General features: G+C 43.4%; 1 protein-coding gene across 7 annotated transcripts in view; it reads right to left on the bottom strand.

Moving 5' to 3' along the window:
• LOC306913437 (uncharacterized protein) overlaps positions 1-27,787 on the bottom strand; it is a 217,017-nt gene that overhangs the window by 185,354 nt on the left and 3,876 nt on the right. For 6 of the 7 annotated variants that reach the window (XM_079490088.1, XM_079490089.1, XM_079490092.1 and 3 more), the window contains exons 2-4: positions 26,211-26,360; positions 17,308-17,442; positions 2,664-2,728 (exon numbers count right to left, since the gene is read on the bottom strand). In XM_079490088.1, the coding sequence (XP_079346214.1) occupies positions 2,664-2,728; positions 17,308-17,442; positions 26,211-26,360 (350 nt within the window). The remainder of the gene's footprint in view (positions 1-2,663; positions 2,729-17,307; positions 17,443-26,210; positions 26,361-27,787) is intronic. The other variant, XM_079490091.1, reaches the window with a different exon arrangement.

Raw genomic sequence — 27,787 nt, 5'->3', positions numbered from 1 at the left:
GCTCTAAGGTATATTAATGACATAGTAAAATGTTGAAAATGAGTGGAATGCCCCTTTAATTAAATGACCAGTGCTTGGCTGTTCCACATCCACCCTTCTGTGCGCCGTCACATTAGCTGATACTTGATTGTTCGATAGAAAGTCCAAACAATAAAATCCTCCCTTCTAAAGTCCTTCTGTTATGGCACAAGTACGAACCGAGCAAATCTGCACAATTACAATTTACAATTTAGGCATTTAGCAGACGCTCTTACTCCAGAGCGACTTACATTTAGCAAGAACAAAAGCATGGGAATACATCACATATATAAAAAGCATTGATCAAGAAACATGCGTAAGCTAAGAACGTAGCTAGAACATATCTATATAATGACACTGTACATATAAACTATACATATATACTATACTATGCACCATTAGTAGTGTAATAGCATGGAAAAGTCACTGTTTACATTTACAAGCTCGTCATGTCACCTTATTGCTACGGTTGGGGGCACGTTTGCCCACACTGACATATCCCGAGAAATGTTCAAAAGTTGAACCGTCGCGGCTTTGTGTGTATGGGACCTTAGGTACATCCATACAGTAGCGTCAAGAGGCATCAAGAAAGCGCCTAGAACCGGGTTTTTAACCCATTTAGGCCTGATGTCGAAATAAAAAAAAAGTCTTCTGAAAGAATATATATATTCAAAGATTTGTGCCGCATTTTCGCGATTTTTCAAAAATCGCCACTCGGTGGCGCGCTATGAGCTTGTAGATCGGCTATTTTTCTCAAGAGAGAAGGAGAGCCTGAGCGTATTCCAATGATTGTCTGATAAGCGCGATGTCATCAGTGAAGTCGGTGTCGGTATTTAGCAGGATGACGAGAGCTTCTCCTAGGGTAACCCTTATCATTGATAGTATCAACTGACATACGAAGAACATAATCAACAACAATAATAAATTGTCTATTATTATTATTATTATTATTAAATTATTATGTTCATTATTTATTCTGATTTCCTTATTACTAAGTGATGTTTATGTAATCCAATGTTTCATGTAGGCTTGAATGTCCCTTATTAAATAGAAATTACTTTGTAAGCACTAGCTGGTTAAAGACTAGATTGTAAATATTAGTTAGTAAATTAAATTCCGAGGAGCCGGAGGACTCATCCACTGGTTACACTATTCGGAGCAACAGAGCTACATGAAAACAAACAGCGAACGTCATGAAAAAATAATAATAAATTGTCCCCGCACTTTTGAGCGCCTGATGGTGCGACTGGCGTCGGCAAAGTGTTTCAGTTTTTTTGCCGACGCTACAAGTTGAAGCCACGCGCGAGCATCATTTCCTCCCGGAAATGATGCCCAGAAGAGATGCCTGGTCTAGGCGCTCTCTTGACGCTATACCGTCTGTACATCATCACGATGAAAACGCACAGCTTTGTGTTATGTCTGTCTGTATGATTGTTGATGATGAGAACATCATCGTACATCAGCCAATCAAAGTAATCGATTCCGTGCTCATATATATACAGACAGACACACACACACACACAAAGCTGTGCATAGGATAGCCAAGTCCCTCATCCTTGATATGAAAGGCGCTGCTGCACTTCACACGAGTGTGATTCTGTCATTGTTATACTTCTTACTGTCAATTAGGAAAGAAAATGTGAATTTCATAACCAGACAACATTAACATTCAATCAGGGAAGCACCCAATCCTCCGGTAATATTGGACCTGTTTTACATAAGTCTGGGTTTTCAGTTGAGGCCAGCTGTCTCGGCCGTTGACGGGGAAATCTGCAATCAGTCCATAGATACAGCACGTCCATACATATGTATGAACGCACACGTTTTCAGATTCAGCAAATGACTCTTTCATCAGTTTTGTCAAAATGTGTGAAACTTATCATGAAAAACCTCTTTCCAGAAAGAGGAGTGAAGTTGAGACAGGACAAGTCTTACACAGCCTGGGAGCATTGCATGGTGGGAAGTATCATATCGACGCTGTCGGGTGGAAACCTTGTAGCCCGTGTCCAAAACTATTCCTGTTATCGTTGTTTAAAAAAAACAGACGATCTACAAGCATCACAACGCATCACGATGCGACCCCGTCGTGAGATTGTAGATCGGCTATTTTCACAAATCTTGTGCGACAGCGATGATGAAACTAGGGTATCAATTTACAAAAAAAAGAATTAAAGTTGACATTTGGAGATACAAGGATTCTGCTCAACGACGACCACATGGAGATTTGCATATTGCTATGGGGACAGCGGTGCTGTCGTGACTCCCCGGGGAGCTCGACCTCCCCAGGGAGAAGGGAAGTACCCGGGGCCAGCGCTGATACCGATACCTGCAGTACCAGACCTGCATGGGAATCTGCATACGTGTGTGTTTGTGTGCGTGTGTGTGTGTGTGTGTGTGTGTGTGTGTGTGTGTGTGTGTGTGTGTGTGTGTGTGTGTGTTCAGGAAGTTATTAGATACAAGTTCTAAATCATTCGAGAAAAGCAGTAAACCTTCTTTCTTGACAAAGAAAATGTGTAAAAACAGAGCAGTCTGGAGCAGTCTGTGGGGGCTCCTCACTGGCAGGTGAGTCAGTAGGATACAAGTACAACAGCAGTAACAGATGTATGTGGGTAGGAATTAATTGGCATAACTCAATAAATACTTACGCGTGTGAGACCCGTGTCCGACTGGGTCCTTCAGCATGAGTGTCCTCAGACTCGACCCCCAAAGCCTAAAAAAAGAGAGAAAATAAACAAATAATAAACTTCAAATAATGAGCAATCATATATTTTTCATAGTTCAAATTGATCATTTCCAAGACAAGGGCAGCAGCAGCACAGTTCACCAGATTCAAATTAGCTCCAAAGCCGACAGGATCAAATATAGTGGAGGGGAAAAAAACAGATGAGAAGATGAAATGTGAAATATGATTATGCTAATGGCTCAATAATTGGGTTTGGCATCGTTTTCTTCGCTTGGGGATTAAATCTGAGTGAAAAAACTTCACTCAGAACTTCCTCTAAGTTCCTCTAAGTTTGCCGTTAATTTTGAGTTCCTCCTCAGATTCAATAAAATAACTTGTCTTTGGACTGAAATAACTTCCCTCTTCCCTCTCTTAACCATAGAGTTATAATATATCTAGAGGGCGGACAACCCCGCCCACAGCTACTCATTTCAATGGATGTTGCTCAGTGGCGTTTGAACTGAAGCATCCGGATTCCGGGAGTTTGCCTGGAAGTACCACTGTCGGCTATAGTTGGCTCGCGCTGGGTCTCAACTTTGAGGTCAACTTTTGCGTCATGACGTCCACCTCCGTGAACGTCCTGCAGTTCCAGCTTTGGCCAGTAGGGTAGCTTGTGGGGGCTTTGCTCTTAACCACAGTAAACCACTTAAACTCTATAGAATACTTAGGTGACCAGAGTCCCTCGGGACTCTATGCAAGGCTCCGTCTGGTTTTCACTCTACACATGAATGTACCTTAGGGGAAAATAGCAGATCCACCATCTTAAACAACGCATTGTGAGCTTATAGATCAGCTGACTTTCGCAGATTTTAGCTGACTTTTCCCCCAGAAATTGGATGCTATAGGGTTAATGTGTTCATGAGAGAGAGAGAGAGAGAGGCAGACAGACAGAGAGAGAGACATGGCAGCGCTGGTGAAATATGGGCAAGCGTGCACTCTATGGCTGTGGTGACAGAGGTCACTCTGGGAAAAGGAAATCAATGCTGACACTAATGACTCACAGGTCAACACATAGCCCTGTGTGTGTGTGTGTGTGTGTGTGTGTGTGTGTGTGTGTGTGTGTGTGTGTGTGTGTGTGTGTGTGTGTGTGTGTGTGTGTGTGTGTGTGTGTGTGTGTGTGTGTGTGTGTGTGTGTGTGTGTGTGGAGAACTAGACCTTGTGAAGAATTCAGAGGTTAGGTTTAGGGGATCTGCTATTTTTTGGATACTTTCGATGCTGTCCTGTAATTTGTATGTTCTCACAAATATGGTAATACAAACAAGTGTGTGCATCATGGAAGGCATGCTAACATTTAACAGTAATTCCCCTTTTGCACACACACACACACACACACACACACACACACACACACACACACACACACACACACACACACACACACACACACACACACACACACACACACACACACACACACACACACACACACACACACACAGGGCAGAGAGAGAGAGAGAGAGACAGACAGTAAGACACATGAGTGAGCGATGAGGTCCTGTCCATTAGTGCAGAGGTTAATATTTGATGTACGGCGCAGACAGATCGGAACCCTTCATGTCTGCTTAATGGACGAGTCTCCTTTCAGGTCAACGCCTTTAGAACACAGTAAACAACACAGCCTAGGAGAGAGAGAGCTCCTTTAGAACACAGTAAACAACACAGCCTAGGAGGGAGAGCTCCTCGTTTAGGGAGAGAGCGTCTAGCTGAATGACGTCATTGTGCAAACATTTTTTAACCAATAACTGAATATTTAGCGTATCGTCGCTGTCAGCTGAAATGCCCATATGTCCAAAACCACACACACACATTTGCATGCAGGCGCACACCGTGAGATTCTCCCCAATAATAAAACATGCATGAATTGCCCATAGAGGAACAATGCGACAATGAGAAGACCTTGCACACACAGAGGTCATTGGCTAATATAGGCTGAGCGTATGCATGCGTGTGTGTATATGTATGTGCAATTGTGCATGGGTATATTTACATATGTGTATGTCTCTATGTGCCTTGGGTACCCTTGGGTTAGCAGGAGTTACGACCTGCTTACATTATTAAGGTGAGTAGTAGGCAATGTTATGTATGCCTAAACAGCCAGTCAATTCATTACTGATGCAATCCCCTAAGTACATGAATAAGCACAGGGCCCTTGCTCTCTCTCTCTCTCTCTCTCTTTGCCTTTCTCTCCCTCAGTGAACTGTAAAGGAGACAGAATATTTGTGCGATCCAGAGCGCTTTTAGATAAATCAGAAAAACCGGTGGAAATTAATAATAAGGAATAAAACAACATTAGCTGATTAAGTATGTATGGTCTGAGTGACGGATGTAATTTACGGGCCAGGCAAGAGTCGGGGTGTCCGGAATAAGGTCTCATTACAGATCAGTGTGTGTGCGTGTGTGTGTGTGTGTGTGTGTGTGTGTGTGTGTGTGTGTCCATCGCGTTTGTAAAATGCGTCACCCGGGGTCTCAGCGTTATGAAAAGCCATGCAATCTATGATAATGAGCCCAGTGAAGGTTATGTCCACGGTGGTAAACTCATTTGTTAGAGGCAGGTTTACCATGCGTGCGTGCGTGTGTGCGTGCGTGCGTGTGTGCGTGCGTGCGTGCGTGCGTGCGTGCGTGTGTGTCTGTGCGTGCGTGCGTGCGTGCGTGCGTGCGTGTGTGTGATACTTCTATATCATTAAAGAGTGGTGAGGGAAAAGACTATTAAAGTAATGGTCAGAGAGTGAGAGAGTGCACGTTACATGGACGTTGCATCACAGAGATTACTTTTTCTTGCAGCGGTATGAAGATAAACACCATGCGAAGGTACTGGATGTTAGTCACATGTTTCCACTCCATTCTTATGGTGAGTGTCTGCTCCACAACAGCCACAATTGCTGCTACTTTCCCTTTTTTAATCTAAAAGGGAAATAGACCGGCTTTCCAAGAGTATAAAGGTTATTGCAAAGAAGCATTGTTGCAGGTAGAGAAATAAACTACCAAACACAAAGTGCCACACTTTTTGTGCTATAAATTGGAAAGAAAGTAGGGAGAAACAGAGAGGAGAAGGGAAGGGGTGAAGTCTAGGTTGGCCGTTTGTGAGTTTTAATCCATCGCTATTCATTCACAGAGTTGTCCATCTGTCCTTCACGTACGTCTTGCAAATTACCACACTTGACTTCACTCTCCTTCTCTCCTTTTCAAGCTGCTCCTTGTCGACTCCCTTAACACATTCCCTCCCAGCCCTCCAGGCCAGAATGTGGCGCTAGTGTCAGAGAAATCCGCGAAATAAGCATAGAAGACGAGTCATTTCCACCCGTGCCGGAAGTGATGTAGTGTTGTTTATTAACATTTTAATAGGCTACAAACAAATAACACTAATAACCCTGTGCGTGTACCACTGATTTTCCTGTAGGCTGTTTCTACAATGAGAGGCCTATGGATGCTAGCGGCGGAAGCTAACGGATGCTAACAAAAAATGTAAAATAGTATTTTTAAATCATTTTTAATCAAATCTCATAATCTCGGGGTTGGCACAGTAGGATATAATAGCTATTCACGAGATTATCTCGTTACAGCACAGATTCGGTTAACCACTTACATACTTCATCGTACGACGAATAGCCTAAATGCTGATCTACAAGTTCTGCAAAAAGAAAATGTGGGGGGTGGGGGGGGGGGGTCTACACCTGTATATACACCTACACCTACTATGACATGCCCCAGTTTGACAGTGGTTTACTACACCGACAAAATCTCGGTTCACATCCTTGCCCCCATCCTTTTTTTCTTGTCTCTTCTCTACTATAACCTTCCTTTATGCAATCTCGTTTTATTCTCCACTCCTGTCTATTCCTTACATATGGAGCTGGGTCAACTGAAAGCAGCGGGGTAGAGAAAAAAACAAAGCAAACCAACGCAGGCATGTGTATGTGTGAATCACCACCTCACAACACAAAGCCAGGGGTGAAAACATGAAAAGACCTCACTGTGACGGTTATTGGAAAGAGCACGTCAGTTTCATACTAAAGAAAGAATTACCACTCATCTGTACTAGAGGTACAAAGGCTGTGTTTGGCGTCGGCAGGGCTTGCTCACGCCCTCACTAAGATAGGGATTTGTTTGTACCTCCTGGAGGTTGGTTCGCATGACTAGTATAGTCATTCACAGCTGGCAGAGTCAAGCCTCGGACACAATGCAGAAACAAAACAACATAAATCACAACCACCTTGAACCTTGTTCGGCTAAGAATTATGTTTGGCTAAACTTCATCTTATGACATCATTGTGTTCTTATTGCTCTTCTGTACAAACAAAGTTCTTATTTGGTTGCATCTCCCAGGAGGTGTGAACCTGTAAATCTAGTATTTTCACTGTTTGAAAATGATTGACAATAATCTGTTGATTAGAATGTTTATATATTTTTTTAATCTTTTTAAATAATACATTAAATGTAGTGTAAGTGATATATTTTGGTTAAAACAAAACGTTTTTTGGTAAAAGGTTAACCCATTTTGACCAGATTCTAAAAATCTCTTGTCTAATTTCTATGTCAGTCGTTCTTCGATTTTTCAAAAATAGCAGACCTACAAGCTCGTAGATCTGCTATTTTTCAATAGCTAAAGCATAACATAATGCTAACACCAAAAGGGGTTCCCGCCCAAAATGGGTTAAATCACTATATTCTGATAGTAATCATTGCTATAGTGTTTGTTCAGTAACAGAGGTATCCACCTCTCCAGCTCTTTAATAAACAGAAAATACATTTTCTGGTAGGTGACACATTTTCAGCCAATCAGGAGAGAGTATCTATTTGGGAGCGCTTTTTTTTTATAGTGTTCCAGTTCCAATTTTTGTCTGCTCATTTCTTTGTGTCATCACATACAATTCCAATTGTTTAATCTGTATCCTGACTGCGTTCTCTATCCTGATTGGATAAAATTGCTATCCCAGTTTCAGTTTCGTTTTCTGAAAATGCATTTTCTGCTGGAGAGACATGGAGACTCCTGTTACTGAACAAACACTCTATAGCAATGAGTACTATAGCTTTTTAACACTTATTTTAACCAAAGAAAATCATAAGGGAACATAAAAAGGGGATTGTAATGAAGACTCTGACTAGGACGTTGGGCTATATGATATATGACATGTTTAGTATGACAATCCCTATATTTGGGCCCGAGCCGACCTAGTGCTGATATCGATAGATATGGTAGAACCATATATGGATAGAACCATATATGGATAGATCTAACTGGCTTAGTCATCGTGACAAGCCTGGTCGGAGAATATATAGAGGGTCGGCTTCAGGGAGAAGGCAGAAGTCAAAGCATCCTGGTTTAAGTTCTAACCGGACACCACTGCGGGGGTCCTAAGCTAAGTAATCAGCAATACAGCCTTGAGCTATTTTATATGGTCCTTCTTGAGTACGGATTAGGGCTTACCGCAGTAACGGGATGCTGAAGTCTTCCAGACACATACGAACCAAGGTATCTGGCTTTACAACCCATATACCTTGAGTAGCCAACCCCTGACTCAGTGGCAAGATTCTAACCAGATGGTAACCCGGTTGCTGCCAGAGTCTGAACACTCTGGCAGTCCTGGCTGCTCCGCAGGTGAGCAGCAGTATCTCGAAGTTGTGAGATCCACTCTGTTGCCGCCAGAGCATGAACGCTCTGGCGGTCCTGGCTGCTCCTTAGGTGAGCAGCAGCGTCTCGAAGCTGTGAGATCCACTCTGTTGCCGCCAGAGCATGAACGCTCTGGCGGTCCTGGCTGCTCCTTAGGTGAGCAGCAGCGTCTCGAAGCTGTGAGACCCACCCAGTTGTCGCCGTCAGAGCATGAACGCTCTGTCGGTCCTGGCTGCTCCGTAGGTGAGCAGCAGCGTCTCGAAGCTGTGAGACCCACCCGGTTACCAGAATCATGATGCCAGAATCTCGGAGCCGTGAGACCTCCCCGGCCCTTAGAGTCAGAGAGCACTGGTGATGTGCAGGAAAGAGAGAGCACTGGTGATGTGCAGGAAAGAGAGAGCACTGGTGATGTGCAGAGCACTGGTGATGTGCAGGAAAGAGAGCACTGGTGATGTGCAGAGCACTGGTGATGTACAGGAGAGAGAGCAACCATTGACAGGGAACGCCCTTAATGGGTGGCATGTGATTTGATCTTGAGGTTTTTATGACCCACCGTAACATCAAAGGAAGAAAGCGCGAAGCTTGGACGCCCTCAATGGGGTGGCTTGAATGGCTGACGTTTGCTGTTCAAGCCTCAGTATGCTTGTATTGGGGTGGCCTGAGGGGTCTACTGTTCAAGCCTTCTTGATATGGTACAGATTTCCATGGGAAATCTGGGGGTGGCAATGAATGTAACGAAGGCTTTCACCTAGAGCTTAACGAAGGCTTTCACCTAGAGCTTCATGTGTCATCGTGTAACGAAGGCTTTTACCTAGAGCTTCTAGTGGATATCATGAGAGCATTGTCTGGACAGCATGATGATGCAAGGGCATCGGAGCTATATCAACCCTCCCATAGATGTTGGAGCAGTCGGAGGACGGCAGAGGCTTCGTTCACCGATAGGATATAGAGATGAAAGTGCAAGCTGACAGACCAGAAGTCCAGGTTCATAGGGACCGAAGTAGTCCAGCAAGGAGGCTGGACGGTCACTCTTGCAGAAATGACCATGAGCATAACCGGAGACGAACAGTCATCATGCATGGTACGGTAGTAGCACCCAATTCTGCCGATCGTACACCAAGTAACCATGTCAGTACTGTAATAGCGGCACACACCATCTTGGGGTATGCGGCAGGTTCAAACGACTGAGTTTAATGGCGAAACGAGATTTGATATGACAGATGAAGCTGTGTTATCAGCAATGGACGTCGTCATGCAGGCAAGAAACTGTAAACTATACAGACTAGGAGTGAAATGTGGTGGAAGGCACCCTCTGGCTCTTCACAGTATTAATAGGAGCCGGACCCGGTTGAACCGGAGAGCAGATGAACCTTTGCGGAACCCTAGGACACCTAAGATCGAGACGGGACAGGATTTACAAGAGTAATTACCGCAGCCAGCAATCTTGACTATAGCAGGAGAGTCCTTGCATGTGGGCTATCCACCGCCTAAAGGGAGAAATGTCATGTTAAAGGTGTGCAAAGTTCTAATTTGCAATTGTGGCAAAGTAATGGAAGTATATGGAGTTCTGGATGATGGTTCGGGGCGAATCATTTTGTTACACACAGTTGCCAAGCAGGTCGGATTGAGGGGTCAACCTGAAGAGTTGCGTATCAGAATCATGAGAGATCTTCAAGTTTTGCACGGGGTGGCTGTATCTTCAGAGGTATCTCCTGCCGTACAGCCAAACCAAGTCAATAATATTGAGGGAGCATTGATCGCCAAATAGCTTGGATTGTGAGCATACACAGATCGTCAGCAGACTAATGGAGAGAGATTAACATCTTCGAGAGCCTCCCTTGCTGGATAACTACCAGGCCTGGCCTGTTAGAACCTAGCCGAAAGAAAGGACAATTGTCTGAGTCTTCTGGATGCGGTATAGATTTCAACGTGAAATCTGGGGTGGCTGTAATGAAGACTCTGACTAGGACGTTGGGCTATATGATATATGACATGTTTAGTATGACAATCCCTATATTTGGGCCCGAGCCGACCTAGTGCTGATATCGATAGATATGGTAGAACCATATATGGATAGAACCATATATGGATAGATCTAACTGGCTTAGTCATCGTGACAAGCCTGGTCGGAGAATATATAGAGGGTCGGCTTCAGGGAGAAGGCAGAAGTCAAAGCATCCTGGTTTAAGTTCTAACCGGACACCACTGCGGGGGTCCTAAGCTAAGTAATCAGCAATACAGCCTTGAGCTATTTTATAGGGATAGTATTTACATAGTACACAGGGGGCTCCATTTTCGTCACCGCTAAACCCCTTATACCTAAACTTCTTTGCCTTTTTTTACTATTTTAAAACATTTTTGAATAGTTCAACTAGCCAATCTACATTGACATGTTGTGAGCTTGTAGACTGGCCATTTTAACTATTCAAAAATGTTTTGCAAAATAGTAAAAAAAGGCAAAGAAGTTTAGGGATAAGGGGTTTAGCGGTCACGAAAATGGAGCCCACAGTGCATGCATAAACTTTCCTTAATGATTATATCTGGTTTCAGTATTTATTTATGATGTATTTTCTCTATTATTAAGGTTATTGTATAGCGGTCAATTTATATTGGTGGTGGGGACGGGGGTTACGAGACACGGCCAAAGCATTTCCGGGGGTCCCCAGCCAAAAAACGTTGAGACCCCTGGCATAGAGTGTGCTGCTTTACATTTGACATGATTACAAGGCTCCTATCATTCGACATGTATATATAATAATACACACAGTATAAAGCACAGGATAAAGCATTAGCATGCACTGGAGTGAACCTCATACATATACTGGGCACAAGGACACAGCTACCAATCAAAGAGCTCGTTTATCAACTAGTGGGGAGTTCCCCCTTAACCACTTGAGACCCGGCATCCATATTCAGGAGGGAACATTAACAAAAACATATACCACTGTTGTGACTTGTAAAGCTTGGCTATTTTTTGCAGAGATTCTGTGTAATTAACCCATGTTGGACGGGAACCCCTTTTGGTGTTTCACGCATTCTGTTATACTTTAGCTATTGAAAAATAGCAGATCTACAAGCTCATAGCGTGCCACCGAGTGGCGCGCTATGAACTTGTAGGTCTGCTATTTTTGAAAAATCGTAAAAATGCGGCACAAATCTTTGAATATGTATATATTCTTTCAGCGCGAAGGTTTTTTTTTTTTCGACGCCAGGCCTAAATGGGTTAAATGCCGGGAAAAGACATCCGTTTTTCTTTTAGAATAGAGGCTTTAAGTGGTTACGTTTACACACTGACAGAAAAAGAACCAGAGACATCCTTAACGTTCACAAAACATTAAAAACGAAAAATACTCCCGAGATTATATTTTCATTTTCATCAATGAAGGAGAATTCATAAAGAAGATTTTGACATCGTTTAGTTGTCTCCGAATCCCCCAGAGCTGTCTCTCATAGTGTGCACGACGTAGATCACAATCAATTAAAAGAAGAACAGCAGCTCCTATACCAGTGTGTCTGAGACGTACTGTAAATACGCACAAGGGTACTGCACTGGGGTGCACGCCAGTCCCAACTGCTGACAGTTGTTGAATTAAAGAGGTGGCTGGGTTGTGGAAAAGCCAAGGACTTGTTGTTAGTATCAAACTGGAGCTTGTCCAAAGGTAGGTAGTGTTGTATGCAACACGGGTCGGGTCACAGGCAAGGTCAGAGAGAGAAGGATGAGGCTGGCTGGGCACTGCGCCAGGCACCCGGAGCTAGCGGCAAAGCAAACTGACACTGTGTTAGCCAACCCAGGGCACAGCCAGGAAATCACCTACGCAGATGCACATGTGGCCCGACAGCAGAGCGAACAACACTGCAGTGCACGCGACCCTCATGCTAGACAGGAGGGTGTGGAAGGCAGGGATTAAGGAGTCCCGAGTTGTTGTTGGCTACTACCACATCGCATCGTTGTATTAGCTTTCGTTGTGGGTGTACTGTACCGTGGGACGTGCTTGGAGGACAAACCCAGATGGTGTTAAACTGTCTAGAGTAGACGCTATCCGCAATGCTCGCCCTCATTTTTTTCCGCCAACCTCACGCCGACCGCTCGGTGGGGCGCTTCTTGTATTTGTTTTAGGTTAGATATAAGTTTAGGGTTAGGCATAGTTTTACTGGGTTTAAGTTTGGGAATAGGGTTAGCTTTTGGCACCGTTTTACTGAGGTTATACGGTTAGGAATAAGGTTAGGTTTAACCCGTTTAAACATAGTTTACTTAGGTTACGTTTAGGAATACCTCGCTGGCTGTACGCCCAGGGCGAGTTGGTAAAAAGGTGAGTTTGTTTGGTATTCTTCTAGACATCTCTGCCGTTGTATAGCGTCACTGAGTGATTGAGAGATGCACAAAATACACATAAAGCCCTTACACCCTCTATACTTTGTTGACTGGGGTCCCCCAGGAGCCTACACTAATACTGGTAGGTCCCGTCCGTTTTTCCCTCAACACCAAATCTCGTCACCGAAAATAGTTTGCATCTGGAAGTTCGTAGATCGGCTATATTTTCAAGTTCACGCTCGCCCCAGAATACTAGTTTTCAAGTGCTTAATATAGTATTTCTAGCATCACTCTAATCAAGAAACGGCAACCGGCCTCAGTTCAGGTGCAATAAATCAACCAGACATTTCTCAGGCTTTTTTCTCTTTTCTTTTCTCCACTACTGTATATACAAATGAATTAGAACAGAGGAAGACAACGCAGAACCTATTGTGAGGACTAATGACAGGCAAAGGGCTCTGGCGTGCTCCAGATAGGTCTATTTCCAGTTCCATCCCGTGGCTGATATATTAACAGAGGTTTACAAGGGCACAGCACTACATATGTAAGTTTGGCCTTATGGCTGACCTTACAATGCACTTAGTATCCTGTACCAGGGAGCAACGCTGCAGCCACTCCTACAAGCCATTTATTCCAGCTAACGACCGTCAAGCGCTCATAAATCAGCATTAGGAACCTCTTTCGCCCTCTCTCTCTCTCTCTTTCTGTCTGTCTCTCGTTTTCTCCCGCTTAGACGCGCCCCTCCTCTTTTCTGCTGCTTTCTGACCATCTCTCTCTCTCTCACTCCCTCATATACCATCCGTCATTCCCGCCGTACACTCCCGATGTTTATGTTTACTTAAGTAAAAGTACCAATACCGCATTGTAGAAATACGAGTAAAAGTACAAAGGTATTGGCATCAAAATAGACTTAAAAGTACCAAAAGGAAAAGTACTCGTTGAGCAGAATGTGTCATTTCACAAGTTTTCAAATGAATAAATAAATGTATAATCGCGATGCATTGTGAGCTTGTATGTAGATCTGCTATTTTCAAATAAACAAAGTATATAGGGCTGATGTGGTTCATGCATGTTTTGTAATAATTATCAAAAGTGACTATATAGTTGCTATACAAGTTTTAAAATAATTGTAGTGGAGTAAAAGTATCACATTTGCCTCTGAGGTGGAGTGAAGTGGAAGTTAAAGTATTGACAATTGGAAACAAGTAAAGTTAAAAAACAAATCCTCAAAATTATACTGAAGTACCTCTCCTCTCCTCTCCTCTCCTCTCCTCTCCTCTCCTCTCCTCTCCTCTCCTCTCCTCTCCTCTCCCCCTCCCTCCCTGGTTCTCTGCACGTCTCTGACATCCCCCCCCCCCCCCCCACCCCCCACAGTGGATAGAGACGGCTGGCCCTGAGACGTCTACCTTGCTATTGGCACCTCTATTGATTTTAATTAAGCTAATTAGTTCATTATTCCAAGGATCAAAACGAGGGCATCCATTACGGGCATGGTGGAGAAGGCTGAGGATCGCAGGGGGGGAGGTGGGGGGGATGCTTAGAGTTAATATGGTAATGACGACGATCAATTATCACTCACAGGAAAGTCATTAACAACAGTATTAGCATGGTCAACCATCTCGATCTCCTGACCCCTCTCTCTCTCACTCTCTCACTTTCATTTCTCTTTGTCTCTCACTGTCTCTCTTTCTTTCGTTCATTTCCGTCTCTCTCTCTCTCTCTCTCGCTCTCTCTCTCTCTCTCACCTACCACATCAGCATCTGCAGTGGTGCAGAAGAAGTACTCCGGTACTTAAGTAAAAGTAGCACGATGTAGAAATACTCAGTTACGTGTACAAGTCTGGTATTTAAAGTTTGACTTGAGTAAAAGTACAAAAGTACCAAAAGTAAAAGTACTCCGTCATTATGCAGAATGTCCCATTTCACAAGTTTTCAAAATGTATAAAGAATCATTAGAAAATAGCAGATCATGTCGTGATGTGACACGTTGTGACCTTATAGATCAGCTATTTAAGTAAAAACTGAGATGTAGGGGAGTACAATACTTGACTACGTGACTACTCGAATACATGTAGTCACCACCGCTTCCACCACAGCTTGTCTGTGCGTGGCAGTGCAAGTAAAAGCTCCATGTGTTTGTATGATAAAGGTCGCAGAGTTCAGAGACATTGGGCGGTTGCGGGTGGTGGGGGTGGGGGGGGTTGGGGGTTTGGAGAGCAGTAAACTAAAGTGGGGCCTATTAATGCTGATCGGAGGTCAGTTTCCACGTTCCGTTCATCGACTTCAGCCATGCTGCTGCAGCTGGGAGGGAGCTCATACACGCGGGGGTCAAATAGCCAATGCGAATGATGACTATGAATTAGTTTCATTCAGGGGGCATCAATGTCGGCCTGTCGGGCACCAGTCTAGAATTAATTAATCTCTCAAGACGGATTCCGCCAACAGCAGAATCCATCAGCAACACTACCGAAAAACATGTACATGTTTATGTTGTTGTTGTGTAAAGAAATAAAATACACAAACACATTCATGTGTATTGGGAACCTATAATTAATGACATGCCCAAAATAGAATACTACGGATAAAGTGGTAATAAATGAAAAGTAACAATGTTTGAAGGAGTGATAGTTTAAACTTTCAAACCCTGTTCATGTGTTTTGCAGAGTTTCTATTCCAACTATGAACTATGAGCACCAAAGTAGGTCATAAGCTAACTTCTGGTGAGTGGCCCACATGATAAGAGTAATTATGTTTTCATTAACACAGATCCCTGGCTATGGAGCTAAATTTCTCACATGGCTCCCAGGCTGAAATAATTAAAGAGGCCCCGTTCTGTTTTATGGGTGCAAGCAGCAATATATAATGAAGCAGCAGCAGCAGGCTGCATCACTATGTAAACACATATTAGAGAACCCTGGCTAGAAAGAGCATTTAATTAACACATTTTGTAATCATCCCTTGTTGAAAGATAAACCCTATTTAGTTTTCCTGTGCAATGTTTCACAAACAAGCTTAGCAAACGCAGGAAATGTTGTGTCTTAGTTTCCGTTTCTATAATGTGATGCTTGCTTGGACTTGCAACATACACACATTCATGATGATTTGATCACTTAAGGCCCCATTTCGACAATTTCTGAAAATAGCCAACTACAGGATTAGATCTGACTTTTTGCAATGGTTTCCAATTGGAACGGCAGAATCAAAGTTAGGTGTGACCACAGTCTACTGTAAGTGGCTCATTCATAATGTGTAGCTTTTCCCATCCTAGAATTGTAGTGGAGTCAAAAGTACAGTATCAAATACTCAACTAAAGGATCCTCAAACAATGTACTTGCGTACAGAACTCAAGTAAATGTACTATATTACTGCTCATCGCTGGTCTTGACCCTATATGTCTGGGTAAACATAGTATGGTAATAAGTGGGCAATGTGTGAGAGTAGGAATGATGAATGGTCAGGCTGAGTCGATCAAAGACAGAGCCAGTGATCCCTAATGATCCCAGTTGATCTGTCCTGATCTGCACTGATCTCCCCTCAAGGCTCCCAGTCTGACCCAAACCGACCCGCCGGCCAGCGGGCTAAACTCGGGGAATTAGGACCTGCACATATTTACACACACAGTCACACACACTAATATACAGCAACGTGTGGTGCCCACAATCATGGAGTCTGGGGTTCGAATCCACAGCGGTGCATGCGGCTTTGTCGAGCGTCTATATGCAAACACGACCGGCCCATGTGCGGGGGAAGGGAATAGTGATATCTGTCGCTGCACATACTCCTATGAGCAGGGAGCGATGGGTGGGAGGAGCAGTATGGAGGCTCTACGTCAGGGGTGCCCACACTTTTTGACTTGAGAGCTACTTTCAAAATGACCAGCTCGGCAAGATCTACCCACCAAAACAATTATTATACCATTGCTGAAAATAGTTTAAATATGTACCTGAGGGGGCTTCGGAATAGTAGAGTTCGTGTTACATTCTGTACAGTATAAGACAAAATGCACTTGGAATGGGAAATAGAGGGGGAGAAATGTTTTTTTTTTTTATCGTTTTTTTTCTTCAATATATTTAAATGAAATACTCTCTAGGCGCATGTCATGTGATCTACCTGCACAGCCTTTGTGATCTACTGGTAGATCGCAATCTACCTTTTGGGCACCCCTGCTCTACGTCCTCTCAGTGGGGCCTCCTCACTGGCAGGATACAACAGCAGTGACAACACACCGAAATGTGTGTGGGGAGGAATTAATTGGCATAATGACTAAATTGAGGAGAAAAATGTGTAAAATAATAATAATAATATAAAACTAAGTCTTAAACCCTAAGTGGATAAAACTGAGTACTGTGTACAATGATCTGCCAAAACCTGCAGAAACAAACTGATGAGAAACTAACTCCACACACACACACACACACACACACACACACACACACACACACACACACACACACACACACACACACACACACACACACACACACACACACACACACACACACACACACACACACACACACACACACACACACACACACACACACACACACACACACACACACACACACACACGGAGAGAAAGGGCAAAACAAGGCGGGAAAGGAGAGAAAGTAACAAAGGGCAGAATAAAAGATCCAATGTGACTCACATCAAGGTTGCGCCGTGTGTGTGTGGTTTGTCGCAGGAGCAGCGCCGGGGCGTTCACGCCTGACCTCAGGTACGCGTTGTCGGAGCGCAGGGCGCTCACGCGCCACTCCAAGGTCTCCCTCTGATGGCTCAAGTCCTACAGAAGAGAGACGATTGTGAAACTAATCGTAGTGTGAGTCAGCCCGGCGAGCGGCAGTGAGCCACGGAGAGGAGGAACAACCCCTGGACCTTCTCTTTTGTGTATGCAGTGCAACCTTTAGTCGTCGTTGTCACCTTGGCCTTTTCAACGCTGCACAGTGCACCTTCAAGAGGATGTGTGTCAAACGTGTCACCATTATGTGTCAGGAGGAGGAAACTCACATAAGCAGTTTTGAGGCCCTCGTCCTTTTCTTTATATCGTCGTCCGCCCACTACTCAGTAAGAATACTGGAAAACTCACCCCGGTGCTTGCCCGTTTTTCCTCCCGGAATTTTCCCCAGTGAGGGGGATAACTTTGTAATATGCTATTGGCTGTTTGTATTCTTTTTGGAAAAATATAAAAAGATACTCCTGTGGAAAGGCTATATTATTTTACTTATATTGACCCTATAAACAATTTAGTATTATTTAGTATATGTAAGGTTTTTCCCACTCAATTGGTACCTCGTCAGATAATCCCCACATAGCCTACAACAACTTCTGTGAACAGACTTCACTGTAGTTGCTTTTCATAAATATATTTGTACTTAGGCTGTCTGCTGTCGTGAAAGTTTATAGTTAGAGAAGTCCAGCTGTCCAGCCTCTCCCACCCCTCACTGGGGAAAATTCCGGGAGGAAAACGGAAAAGGGGTGAGTTGTCTTGTTACCCTCAGTAATATGCTGAGATATAACTGAGAGAGAAATGAAGCAGGGACCACACCCAAAATTGTGTTTCAGATTTTGTGTTTCATACATTTCACAAATGGCTTCATAGACTCGTTGGACAGAACTATCGTCACTGTCCAGTGTCATGTGTATTTCAGACGTTAAGCTAGACCCATGTGTTGGTAAAAGAAAATGTTGGGAATAATGACACGTGTGCGAGTCAACCTACACAGTAAAGTATTAAATTAAAACTTGGAATTTGCCATTCCATCCATCCCATGCATACTTGGTCCCATGTGGCCAACGAACACCACCCAGAGGCTGCCAAATCACAAATCAAATTCTAAGAAAAACAGTATCAATTATTTGTAAAAACTAAATCAACAACATTTGACCTATAGGTTTGTATTGTCGTCTGGAGCACATGCTGATTTTATCCAGATTAGCCTACGGATGACAAATAGACGACAGGCTAATTGCTATGGTCTTAGAAATGGAGAATATAAGCCTCAGATTTCATGATATTACGACCACAAAAGCAAACTCTGTTTAGTGTCCATTACTGCTCGAGACCCATTGTAGCATCAACAGGCCCATACATTACGATTCAATCAGACGTTAGCCAAGCTCTTATTACGGAGCTCATTGCATCGTTTACATGGTGGAACGGCCCATAAGTAGCTCTAAATGCTCTTCATTTGATTGGATTTCACATTATGGACATCGGAGGAGAAATACACTGGTTTGCGTCCCCCTGACTACTACCCCTAACAGACTGTTGAGTGAGGCAGTCCATTTGTGTATATTTGTTTACTGAAAACACACTGGGAAGGCATGAACCGACGCAGTGCATCATTTAAAGATGGGTGAAAATGGAGATTCAAAAGCTCAGACGATGGGTCAATGTCACTGCAACAAGCCTGCATGTTTCCCCAACACTGTGTCTTGCTGCCTTGCTGTTGTACAACAACAACCGTGAATAAATTAATACTTTTCTTTTCACAGCATGGCTCAGCAAGAGGCTAGCCGTCTATGAGAGGGTCTGTGTGTCTTTTAAGGCGCTCGGGGTGGCACAGGGGAGACTATGGGGCGTATCATCCGCGGAGCATCCGGTTTTGGTAGACAGTCTTATCCACATTTTTTCCCCGCCAAGGCACTGGGGCTCCTTGTGTGTGTGCTTTGCTTCCTTCAGGCCGCGTTGCCATGTCTGCTTATTATAAGCAACCTTTGACATGTTTTTTTCTGTAAAGTCACTTATAAAATAAAATAAATTATTGGTAGTTGCTGGTTGATGTTTTGTTTTGGGCTTGATTCTAAAGTGTACAGTAGTTGCTTATTTGGGCTTGCTTCCCCATGTCTTCACATCAAGGAACCCCAGATTAATATGTAATTGTCCACGGGACATCCATCTGAACATATTTTGTGCCTTTTTTATTAAAATGTTTAAAAAATATTCAAATTATTTCAATCTATTCTCAATGTGTTTTTAAATAACAGATGTACAACCTCACAATGTGTCGCTGTGAGCTTGTAGATCAGCTATTTTTATTTGTGGTTGTTTTCATAGACCTGGTCACTTGTTTCTCTTGCAAAACTGGCAACACAGCAAGAGAAAGAGGAACTTATGCACACACAAGTGCAAAGACTTATGGGCCGTATGAAAAAGGTGAATACGAACGCAAGTGACGTGAGGTTTGGGCGAAGGAAGCCTGAAAGGGGGGATGTTCTTTCTCCCACGACTAAATTGAGAGAAAAAATAAATAAAATTACACCCGTGTGAAGTCAGGGGCTAGAGCCGCTCAAAAAAATAATTGTTTTTGCTACTTGAAACGACCACAGGTCGCATTTACTATGGAATCGTGCTTTTCCCGTCTGTGTGTTGTTTGCTCACCCCACCCCTTGTGACATCACGTGACGGAGATCCCTGATTTCATGAATATTAAGCCCATATATGGAGATCCCTGATGTCATGAATATTAAGCCCATATATGGAGATCCCTGATGTCATCAATATTGGCCAGCAACTACCTACCTGGGACATCCCTCTCATTCCCTCCCCACATAAACCAGATCATCAAAACCGCCTTCTTCCACCTCAGGAATATTGCCCGCCTCCGGCCCTCTCTGTCTTTCCCTGCTGCCGAAACCCTCATCCACGCATTCATCACATCCCGGATTGACTACTGCAACAGTATACTCAATGGCACCACCTCCAAAGTCCTCAACAAACTACAACACGTGCAAAACTCCGCTGCCCGCCTGCTCACCAGTACACGCTCCAGAGACCACATTACACACGTCCTCCATGACCTACACTGGCTTCCCGTCAAACAAAGAATTCACTACAAAATCCTGCTCACCACCTACAAAGCTCTCAATAACCTGGCTCCCCCCTACCTCTCCGATCTTCTCGAACCATATGTCCCCCTCCGCTCCCTCAGGTCCAGTGAAGCCAACCTCCTGAAGGTCCGCAAGGCCAAGTACCGCACCTGGGGGGACAGGGCCTTCTATGTTTCGGCCCCCAACCTCTGGAATGAACTCCCCAACCATCTCAGAGCTGCTCCCTCTCTCCTCTCATTCAAAACCTCACTCAAAACCCACCTCTTCAGGATAGCTTTCCCCAGCTGAGGTCTGGATAGGATGTCCCCCCTTCCCTCGTTTATCCTTTTATCTTTTTAACCCTGTACTGTTGTTGTATCTGTTATGTTTTGCTTAGTTTTTTTTCTTAATAAAGTCTGTTCCTAGTGTTCCTATGTAAAGCGCTTTGGGTATTTAGAAAAGCTCTATATAAATTTGAGCTATTATTATTATTATTATTATTATCATCAAACCCTGTACACAGTACACTCAAGCCACTGCCCCGCTGCCACCCTTAGATCTCCATATATGGAGCTGACCTGTTCTGACATTCCATATTGATCTGACCTCATCAAACCCTGTACACTCAAGACACGCTCCATATATGGCCAGTACAGAATTCATTCCATATGTTGATCTGACCCCCCATGCCAAAGCGCCAGTGCTAACCCAGCAGTCTGCTGTCACCCAGGCGGATATATTGATCTGACTTACTTACTTACGTGTAGCCTCATACGTGTATATTATATCCAATACTTTTCAGGATTCCAATCCCAAAATAGCAAAAAGAATGCCGATCTACTAGCTCAAAGCGCATCGCACCGTGAAGCATTTTGAGCTTGTAGATCGGCTGTTTTTGTGTGACACAGTAAGTAGAATGAAAAGTTGAAATGTGTAGATACAAGGTCTCTGTCTGACAGCAATGATATGCACATTGAAGCCAAGTCCGAGACCCATAGTGGAGCCACGATGTTCCTGTGGAGCCCAACATCCACATAATTAGATTGTTATACAATATACAAGCCTGTTGGCCCTTTGTGCTTTGTTTATTAACATTAAAATGATGAATGTGGACACATAAAGAGATATATCCTAAATGCTTTCAAGATGGCAGGCAGCTGTACAGAGCTTAAAAATATCCACACGAGACATTCATCTCCAAACTGCTGCTGAATGTCATTTTACAGCAATGTATCAGACGCTCTTATCCAGAGCGTGCAAGGTCAGCAATTACTGCACTATAGTCTTCACGAAATACATTATTTGCCACATTCATTCATTCATTCATTCATTCATGCTGTGGATATTTGTCTTTCAGCAACATATTAGAGAGCCACCACTTGAGAGTAACCAATAACGAGTGGTGGACAAAGTAAGTAAATACTCAAGGATTCAAAAGTACAAGAGTACATTTTCAGAAATGTTCAAACATTGAAAATAGCTTGTAGATTGGCTATTTTTTCCCCACTATATTCTAAATGGAGCTTAAAGCTGCTATAAGCAATAATATGTCAACATTTTAATGACCTTTTCATTTTTCTTTTTTTTGGTATTCAGACAGCCAACAATGGGTAGAACGCTCCCAAAAACACTTTTAGTCTCTGTGACACATCTAGGGGCCACAATTATTTTCCTAGAAGCTTTGTCATTGGTCGATTTGCCTGTCTGCTTCCTGATTGGTTAGTCATTGCGACCGGGGTTTTTTCGACCAATGACAAAGCTTCTAGGAACATGTTTGAATGCATATTGCGGCCCCTAGATGTGTGTCAGAGACTAAATCTTTTTTGGGAGCGTTTTACCCATTGCTGGCTGTCTGAATACCAAAAAATAAAAAAATGTAAAGGTCATTAAAATTGACATATTATTGCTTATAGCAGCTTTAAGTGGTTAATTTTGTACATTTCAGTCCCAAGTGTTCCTTGTAGAAATGTAGTTCAGTCAAAAGTATAGTATTTCTATTTGAAATGTAGCCGAGTGAAAGTCATGAGCTTGCAAAACAAACAAACAAAAATACAAGCAAAATGTACCTGAGTACAGTAGTCAAGTAAATGTACTTAGTTACTGTCCACCACTGCCTATAACACTTAATGATGGCTCACCGTCTGTACTGATAGATAATCGATGTACTACACAGCATGCAATATTTACAGAAAACCTTCAATCAGTAAACTAGAGGCGGCTCATTGTCAAAGTGGACTAGAGGCACCCTGCTCACCCTCAACCCTGCTCCAGTCACCCGCGGTGCGCCCTTAGGAGTCAACACATCTTTCGAGTGTTACATCAACATCAATAGAATTTACGGGCCGGTGTAAATAATTCATTAATGGGTCATTAATTAATTATTAAAAATAACTATAAGCCACTTGCATGTCAAAACACCCACACAAGGATAGATAAACCAAAGGATTTTAAATACTCTATGCTTGATGAGCCTGGAGTGTGGCAACACTTGGGGGGGGGGGGTCTTATGAAAATCCCACACAAATGCCAGTATTCATGACGTCTTGCTGAAGCTTGCCACTGTAAAAAAAAATAAGTTCGGGGCTGATGGAAGCTGAATTAAAAGAAATGGGCAGCATTGAATGTTGTGTTCCGTGACCTTTTTGAACCGCGTGGATTGGAAGCACACAAAGCTAACCCTCTGACCCCCTCCATAATAGCAGATAAGTGCTGAGAAGTATAATAAGGCCCATGATTACTTTTGCTGTGTGTAAAAACCCACTCAGGAGAGCAAACGTTGACAGAGGCCCGGCCATGGTGAAATTGGAACATTGCCTTTAAGGTCACCACATCAAGTGGTCATGTGTTTACAGTTCTGCCCTGTGTTTATGCGATCTTTATTTATTTATTTGAAAGAAAAGACAAAAAAAGAAATAAACTACTTGCCACCTACACATTCCACGCCACTGCCAATGAAATGGAAATTTGTGGTTTCTCGGGGAACCATGAACAATAATTATGGGAGACCTTTCACTGCCTCCGTGCTTTATACACTTCATACAGCACAATGGCAACTCACTGCATCCCACAATATGGGAGCGATTCCAGCCATTGTGCTGGAGGAATCACTTAGCCGTTACAAGGCCCTTTGCTAATCCCTGTCTCGCATAGTCATACAATCGGAAATATCTGATACATGATATCTACATTTAACATGGTGGCTAGAACTGGGTCGAAATGAATGAATGAATGATATCCATATATGCCTATATATGAGCATATCAGGTTTGTTTATGGTTATGTCTGAGTCACAAGTGAAGGTGTGGTGGTCCGCTGGCCAATTTTTTATATAGGATAACTGCATTGCAGAACCTATGCGGACACTTTAGGGTGGTCCTTAGTGATTGGTACCAAAACTCTGAATTCACAATGCTTCTTTTGCATCTCTGACAAATATGCCAATTTGCCCAACTAATACCACTGGTTTCCATTAGCCTTACTACAACATGCCAACAACAAGCTTCCAGTGGCAATTTCTCAGTAACTGTAGTGCTGATCAGTGCCATGGGAAGTGTGATATCAAAACAAAACATATCCTGAACTAACCCTTTAAAACTGTGCAAATCACTGTATCCCAGTTGTAATCAATAATTTCCATCCACTGATCGAGCAACAACAGAAACAAACAACATACCAACAGAATTTTGTGCAAACATCCAGTAGAACCTTAGAAAAATCACACCCGTGGTTTTTTAAGGTTCTACTGGATGTTTGCACGAGAAATCACACCCGTACGGGGCACGGTGGCACAGTTGGTAGTGCTGTCGCCTAACAGCTAGAAGGTCCTGGGTTCGATTCCCGCTCGAGACGCTGTGGGTGCTGGCGGCGTGTTTCCTCCTCCGCGTCATCAGTGCCCATACCCGAGGCGGGGTTGGCGAAAGGGCCTTTCTGTGTGGAGTTTGCATGTTTCCCCGTGTCCCCTAGGGTAGGTACCCTCACAAAAAACATGCAGTAATCCTGGTCTCTAAACTGCCTCCCCCTGGCCAGCCGGGGCGCCTGATGGAGGATAAAGGAACTGGTTGGAATAACGTGTTCCTTCCACGCGCTACGTCCAACCAGGGAAACTCCCCCCTGTCAGGTGTAAAGGAGCAACTTGGACACTCAGGCATGAAGGAAGCATGAGTTCAAGTCTGTTGCTCTCCCCATGTCCCCCATATATGGGGACTAGGTTGGCGGAGGGTGTGTAGAGCCCAGGATCACATTAGATAATTGACACAGGGGTGAAGTGAGTGGTGAAACTCTGTGTGGGGGTCCCCGGAAGTTCCAGACCCACAGGACCACAGCCATGGTGCCGGCCCGGTTCCGGCGAGCCGCCCCACGTCCGAAACGGTAGAGAAATGAGAGTTACCATGTGGGGGTCTCTGGGGGTCCCCGGGGAGTCCCCGGGGAGGTCCCCGGAACATCCAGGCCCCCAGAAATCTATATTCTGCACTTATTGTTACCGGCTGCAAACGTATCAACTCATATGGCCAATAAGGGGATTCTGATAACAAAGAACGCGTCAAAGTGTTGAATTGAAAAAGACTATAGTAGAGTCGATTGTAATCTTTACTTGCACATTGTGTTCTTATTTTATTGTTTACGGTTTGCACGTACAGTATCTTAAAACGAAATACAGTAGAGCATAGTGATAAGAAAGTGCAGTGTTACATCTCATAGCCTGAGGTACGATTGCTCTGTGATTGGCTAGTTTATTGTTAGGCCAACTAGGATCCCTTATCCTGGAGGGACAAATGCTCTGCAATACAATTGGCTAGTTTGTTGTTAAGCCAACTGGCTGGCCAATGGTGTACTATTGTAGCATCATCATTCCGTCACCTAATCAGCTGCAGCCATAGATATTTAAAAAGAAATAGATGCCTCCATGGCCGCTGCAGTTTGTTGGAGCGATGTGTTAAATTGTAGGTGAATGATTGTTTTAACCTAAATCTTATCAGACATGGTAAAATGACCAGCCCGACAGTGACCCCCTTATTTCAGGTGACAGATTGGTTGCTAAATTCAACATACTTGTTTCGCTATAGTCCTCGTTGACTTGTGCAAGGAGAAATCTAAATGGACAAGCAACAAGGTGCCTCCTCCCCGGTTCTTGCATTTGATCACATTGTCATGAAGGTCAAACTACACTGTGCCACCTTTTCTTCTGTTGTGTATCGTCGTCATATGTCCAGCTCAGTGTCGGTGTAGGTCACACATCTTTGTGCGTAAAATGTTATCTGCTAGCTTACCGAACCACGAACCTGTGTATGTTGGCATGGTGGCTCGGTAAGCTAGCAGATAATATTCTACCTGCCAAAATAGATCTGAGTAGGGGGGGCTGTGTGCATTCGTAGGCCAGATGCCTACATCTACTCACTGTATGAGTTACATGGTTCTCCAGTCTAGAAAATGTCAATACATGTTTTGTCTCACATGAACAGCGCAGACGCAAGTGTGGCGTCCAGTCCCTGTCATACACTGTCATAATTAGTTACATGTATTCTTCTTGACTAAAAACAGATATGGAAAAATCCCTGCACATTATCAAAGTATACTGCCTAAAATCAAAATACATAAGGATGTAGCATGCCGTTACTATATCACCCAGGAACACGCAACACGTAACATGTCATACCGGTAGTCATCTTTCCTTATCATTCACCACCTAAAAGTGTCTAATCAAACAGATCACTGAAATGACCCAGAACGAAAAGTTAAACTTACATCAATCGTGTCACCAGAGCAACTGAGCTTCATCTCCAGCCTGGAAACTTTGTTATGTGCTTCTTTCTCCAAGTCCTCAATGGTCTGGACCAGCACCTGGTTCTGCTCTGCCAGGTCATTCACATAGGACTGAAAGACACGCACTTTCATCTAAATGGACAAACAGACCAACACAAGGAAATTAATAGTTTTCCTTTGAATTTACAATGAAAACAGACATTACCATATAGTCATTGATGGCCGAGTTAGGGAAGAAATGGTAAAACGTATTCACAGTACTACACAGTATCTACGACTAGGATGTAACAGTATTTTGATTTGAAGAAAAAAATCTTTATTGAACTGAAACATGGAAACGCATACAGTACACAGGTTACAAATGGTGTTTCACCTAGCCAGGGAGAAGCTAAACCAAACAGAGAATCACTGCACTGTCATATTGTATTGATTATTAAATAGGCCACATCAACAGTCACAATGATGACTAAAACATCCTTAATCGACCTCTCTTCTTAGTGGGGGATTCCTAGTTTTAAGAGTGGTAATGGTTTGGTCTCCCATAGAGGAGATCCTGGTTCAAATCCTGGGTACAGTCAGCTGTGTACTAGTATGGGAATTCAAAATTCAAAAGTGGTATATGGCTTTATGAAGAATGAACTGGAATAGGTGAAAATCACCATGACAGGACAGGAACATGTCATAGAACTTCATACTACTACTAGCATTACCATAATGTAAACGTTCAATATGGGGTAGTACAAACTAATTTAGCTTTAGTTGTAGTAGTAGCTACAAAATTGACTGCTTACTACCTACTTTAATTACGGTTATAAATAAACATGTTTGTAACCATACCTCCAATGGGGGTATATGGATACAGTGAGAAATGTCTTTTTAGAGCATAAAGCTTTAAGATTGACTACTCACGTCAACATTTAGGACTTGGAAGCTCTTGGGTTCTGGAAATATAACCTTGTTAGGTGGGCCCACTACTGGGGCGGGCTGACCGAAACCCATCTCTGAAACCTTGTTACCCTCGCTTTGATGCACAGCCCCGGCTCGCACAGGCCACATTCTGGAGCTTAAATTATGTCACATGACAATTCCGATGATTAGGAACTCCACTTTTTTTTCTTTTTCTTTTTTATTTATTTAATCCGTTTTGGGCGGGGACCCCTTTTGGTGTTTCAAACATTATGTTATAATTTAGCTATTGAAAAATAGCAGATCTACAAGCTCATAGCGCGCCACCGAGTGGCGCGCTATGAACTTGTAGGTCTGCTATTTTTGAGAAATTGTTAAAATGTGCCTCAAATCTTTCCGAAAATTGTCATGATTTAGAAAACTTTTTTTTTTTTTTTCGATGTCAGGCCTGAATGGGTTAAATATGACTGTGTGTGGATCTCTGTTCCTGATTTCTCCCCGGTCGGATGGAGACCTAATGCAATTTGCCACCTGTTACAAGTGCTGTGGTCTTTATGAAAGCACCCCTATGCTTCCTCAAGCCATTTGTCTAGCAGGGATGGCCGGGTCATTCTCATGATGGCCCCAGCAGCCATTGTGCACAGGATGCACTC

Source organism: Electrona antarctica, assembly GCF_951216825.1.
Source record: "Electrona antarctica genome assembly, chromosome: 20".
Classification (NCBI taxonomy): domain Eukaryota; kingdom Metazoa; phylum Chordata; class Actinopteri; order Myctophiformes; family Myctophidae; genus Electrona; species Electrona antarctica.
Note: the sequence above shows the minus strand (reverse complement) of the source record. Positions and strands in the feature narration are given on the sequence as shown.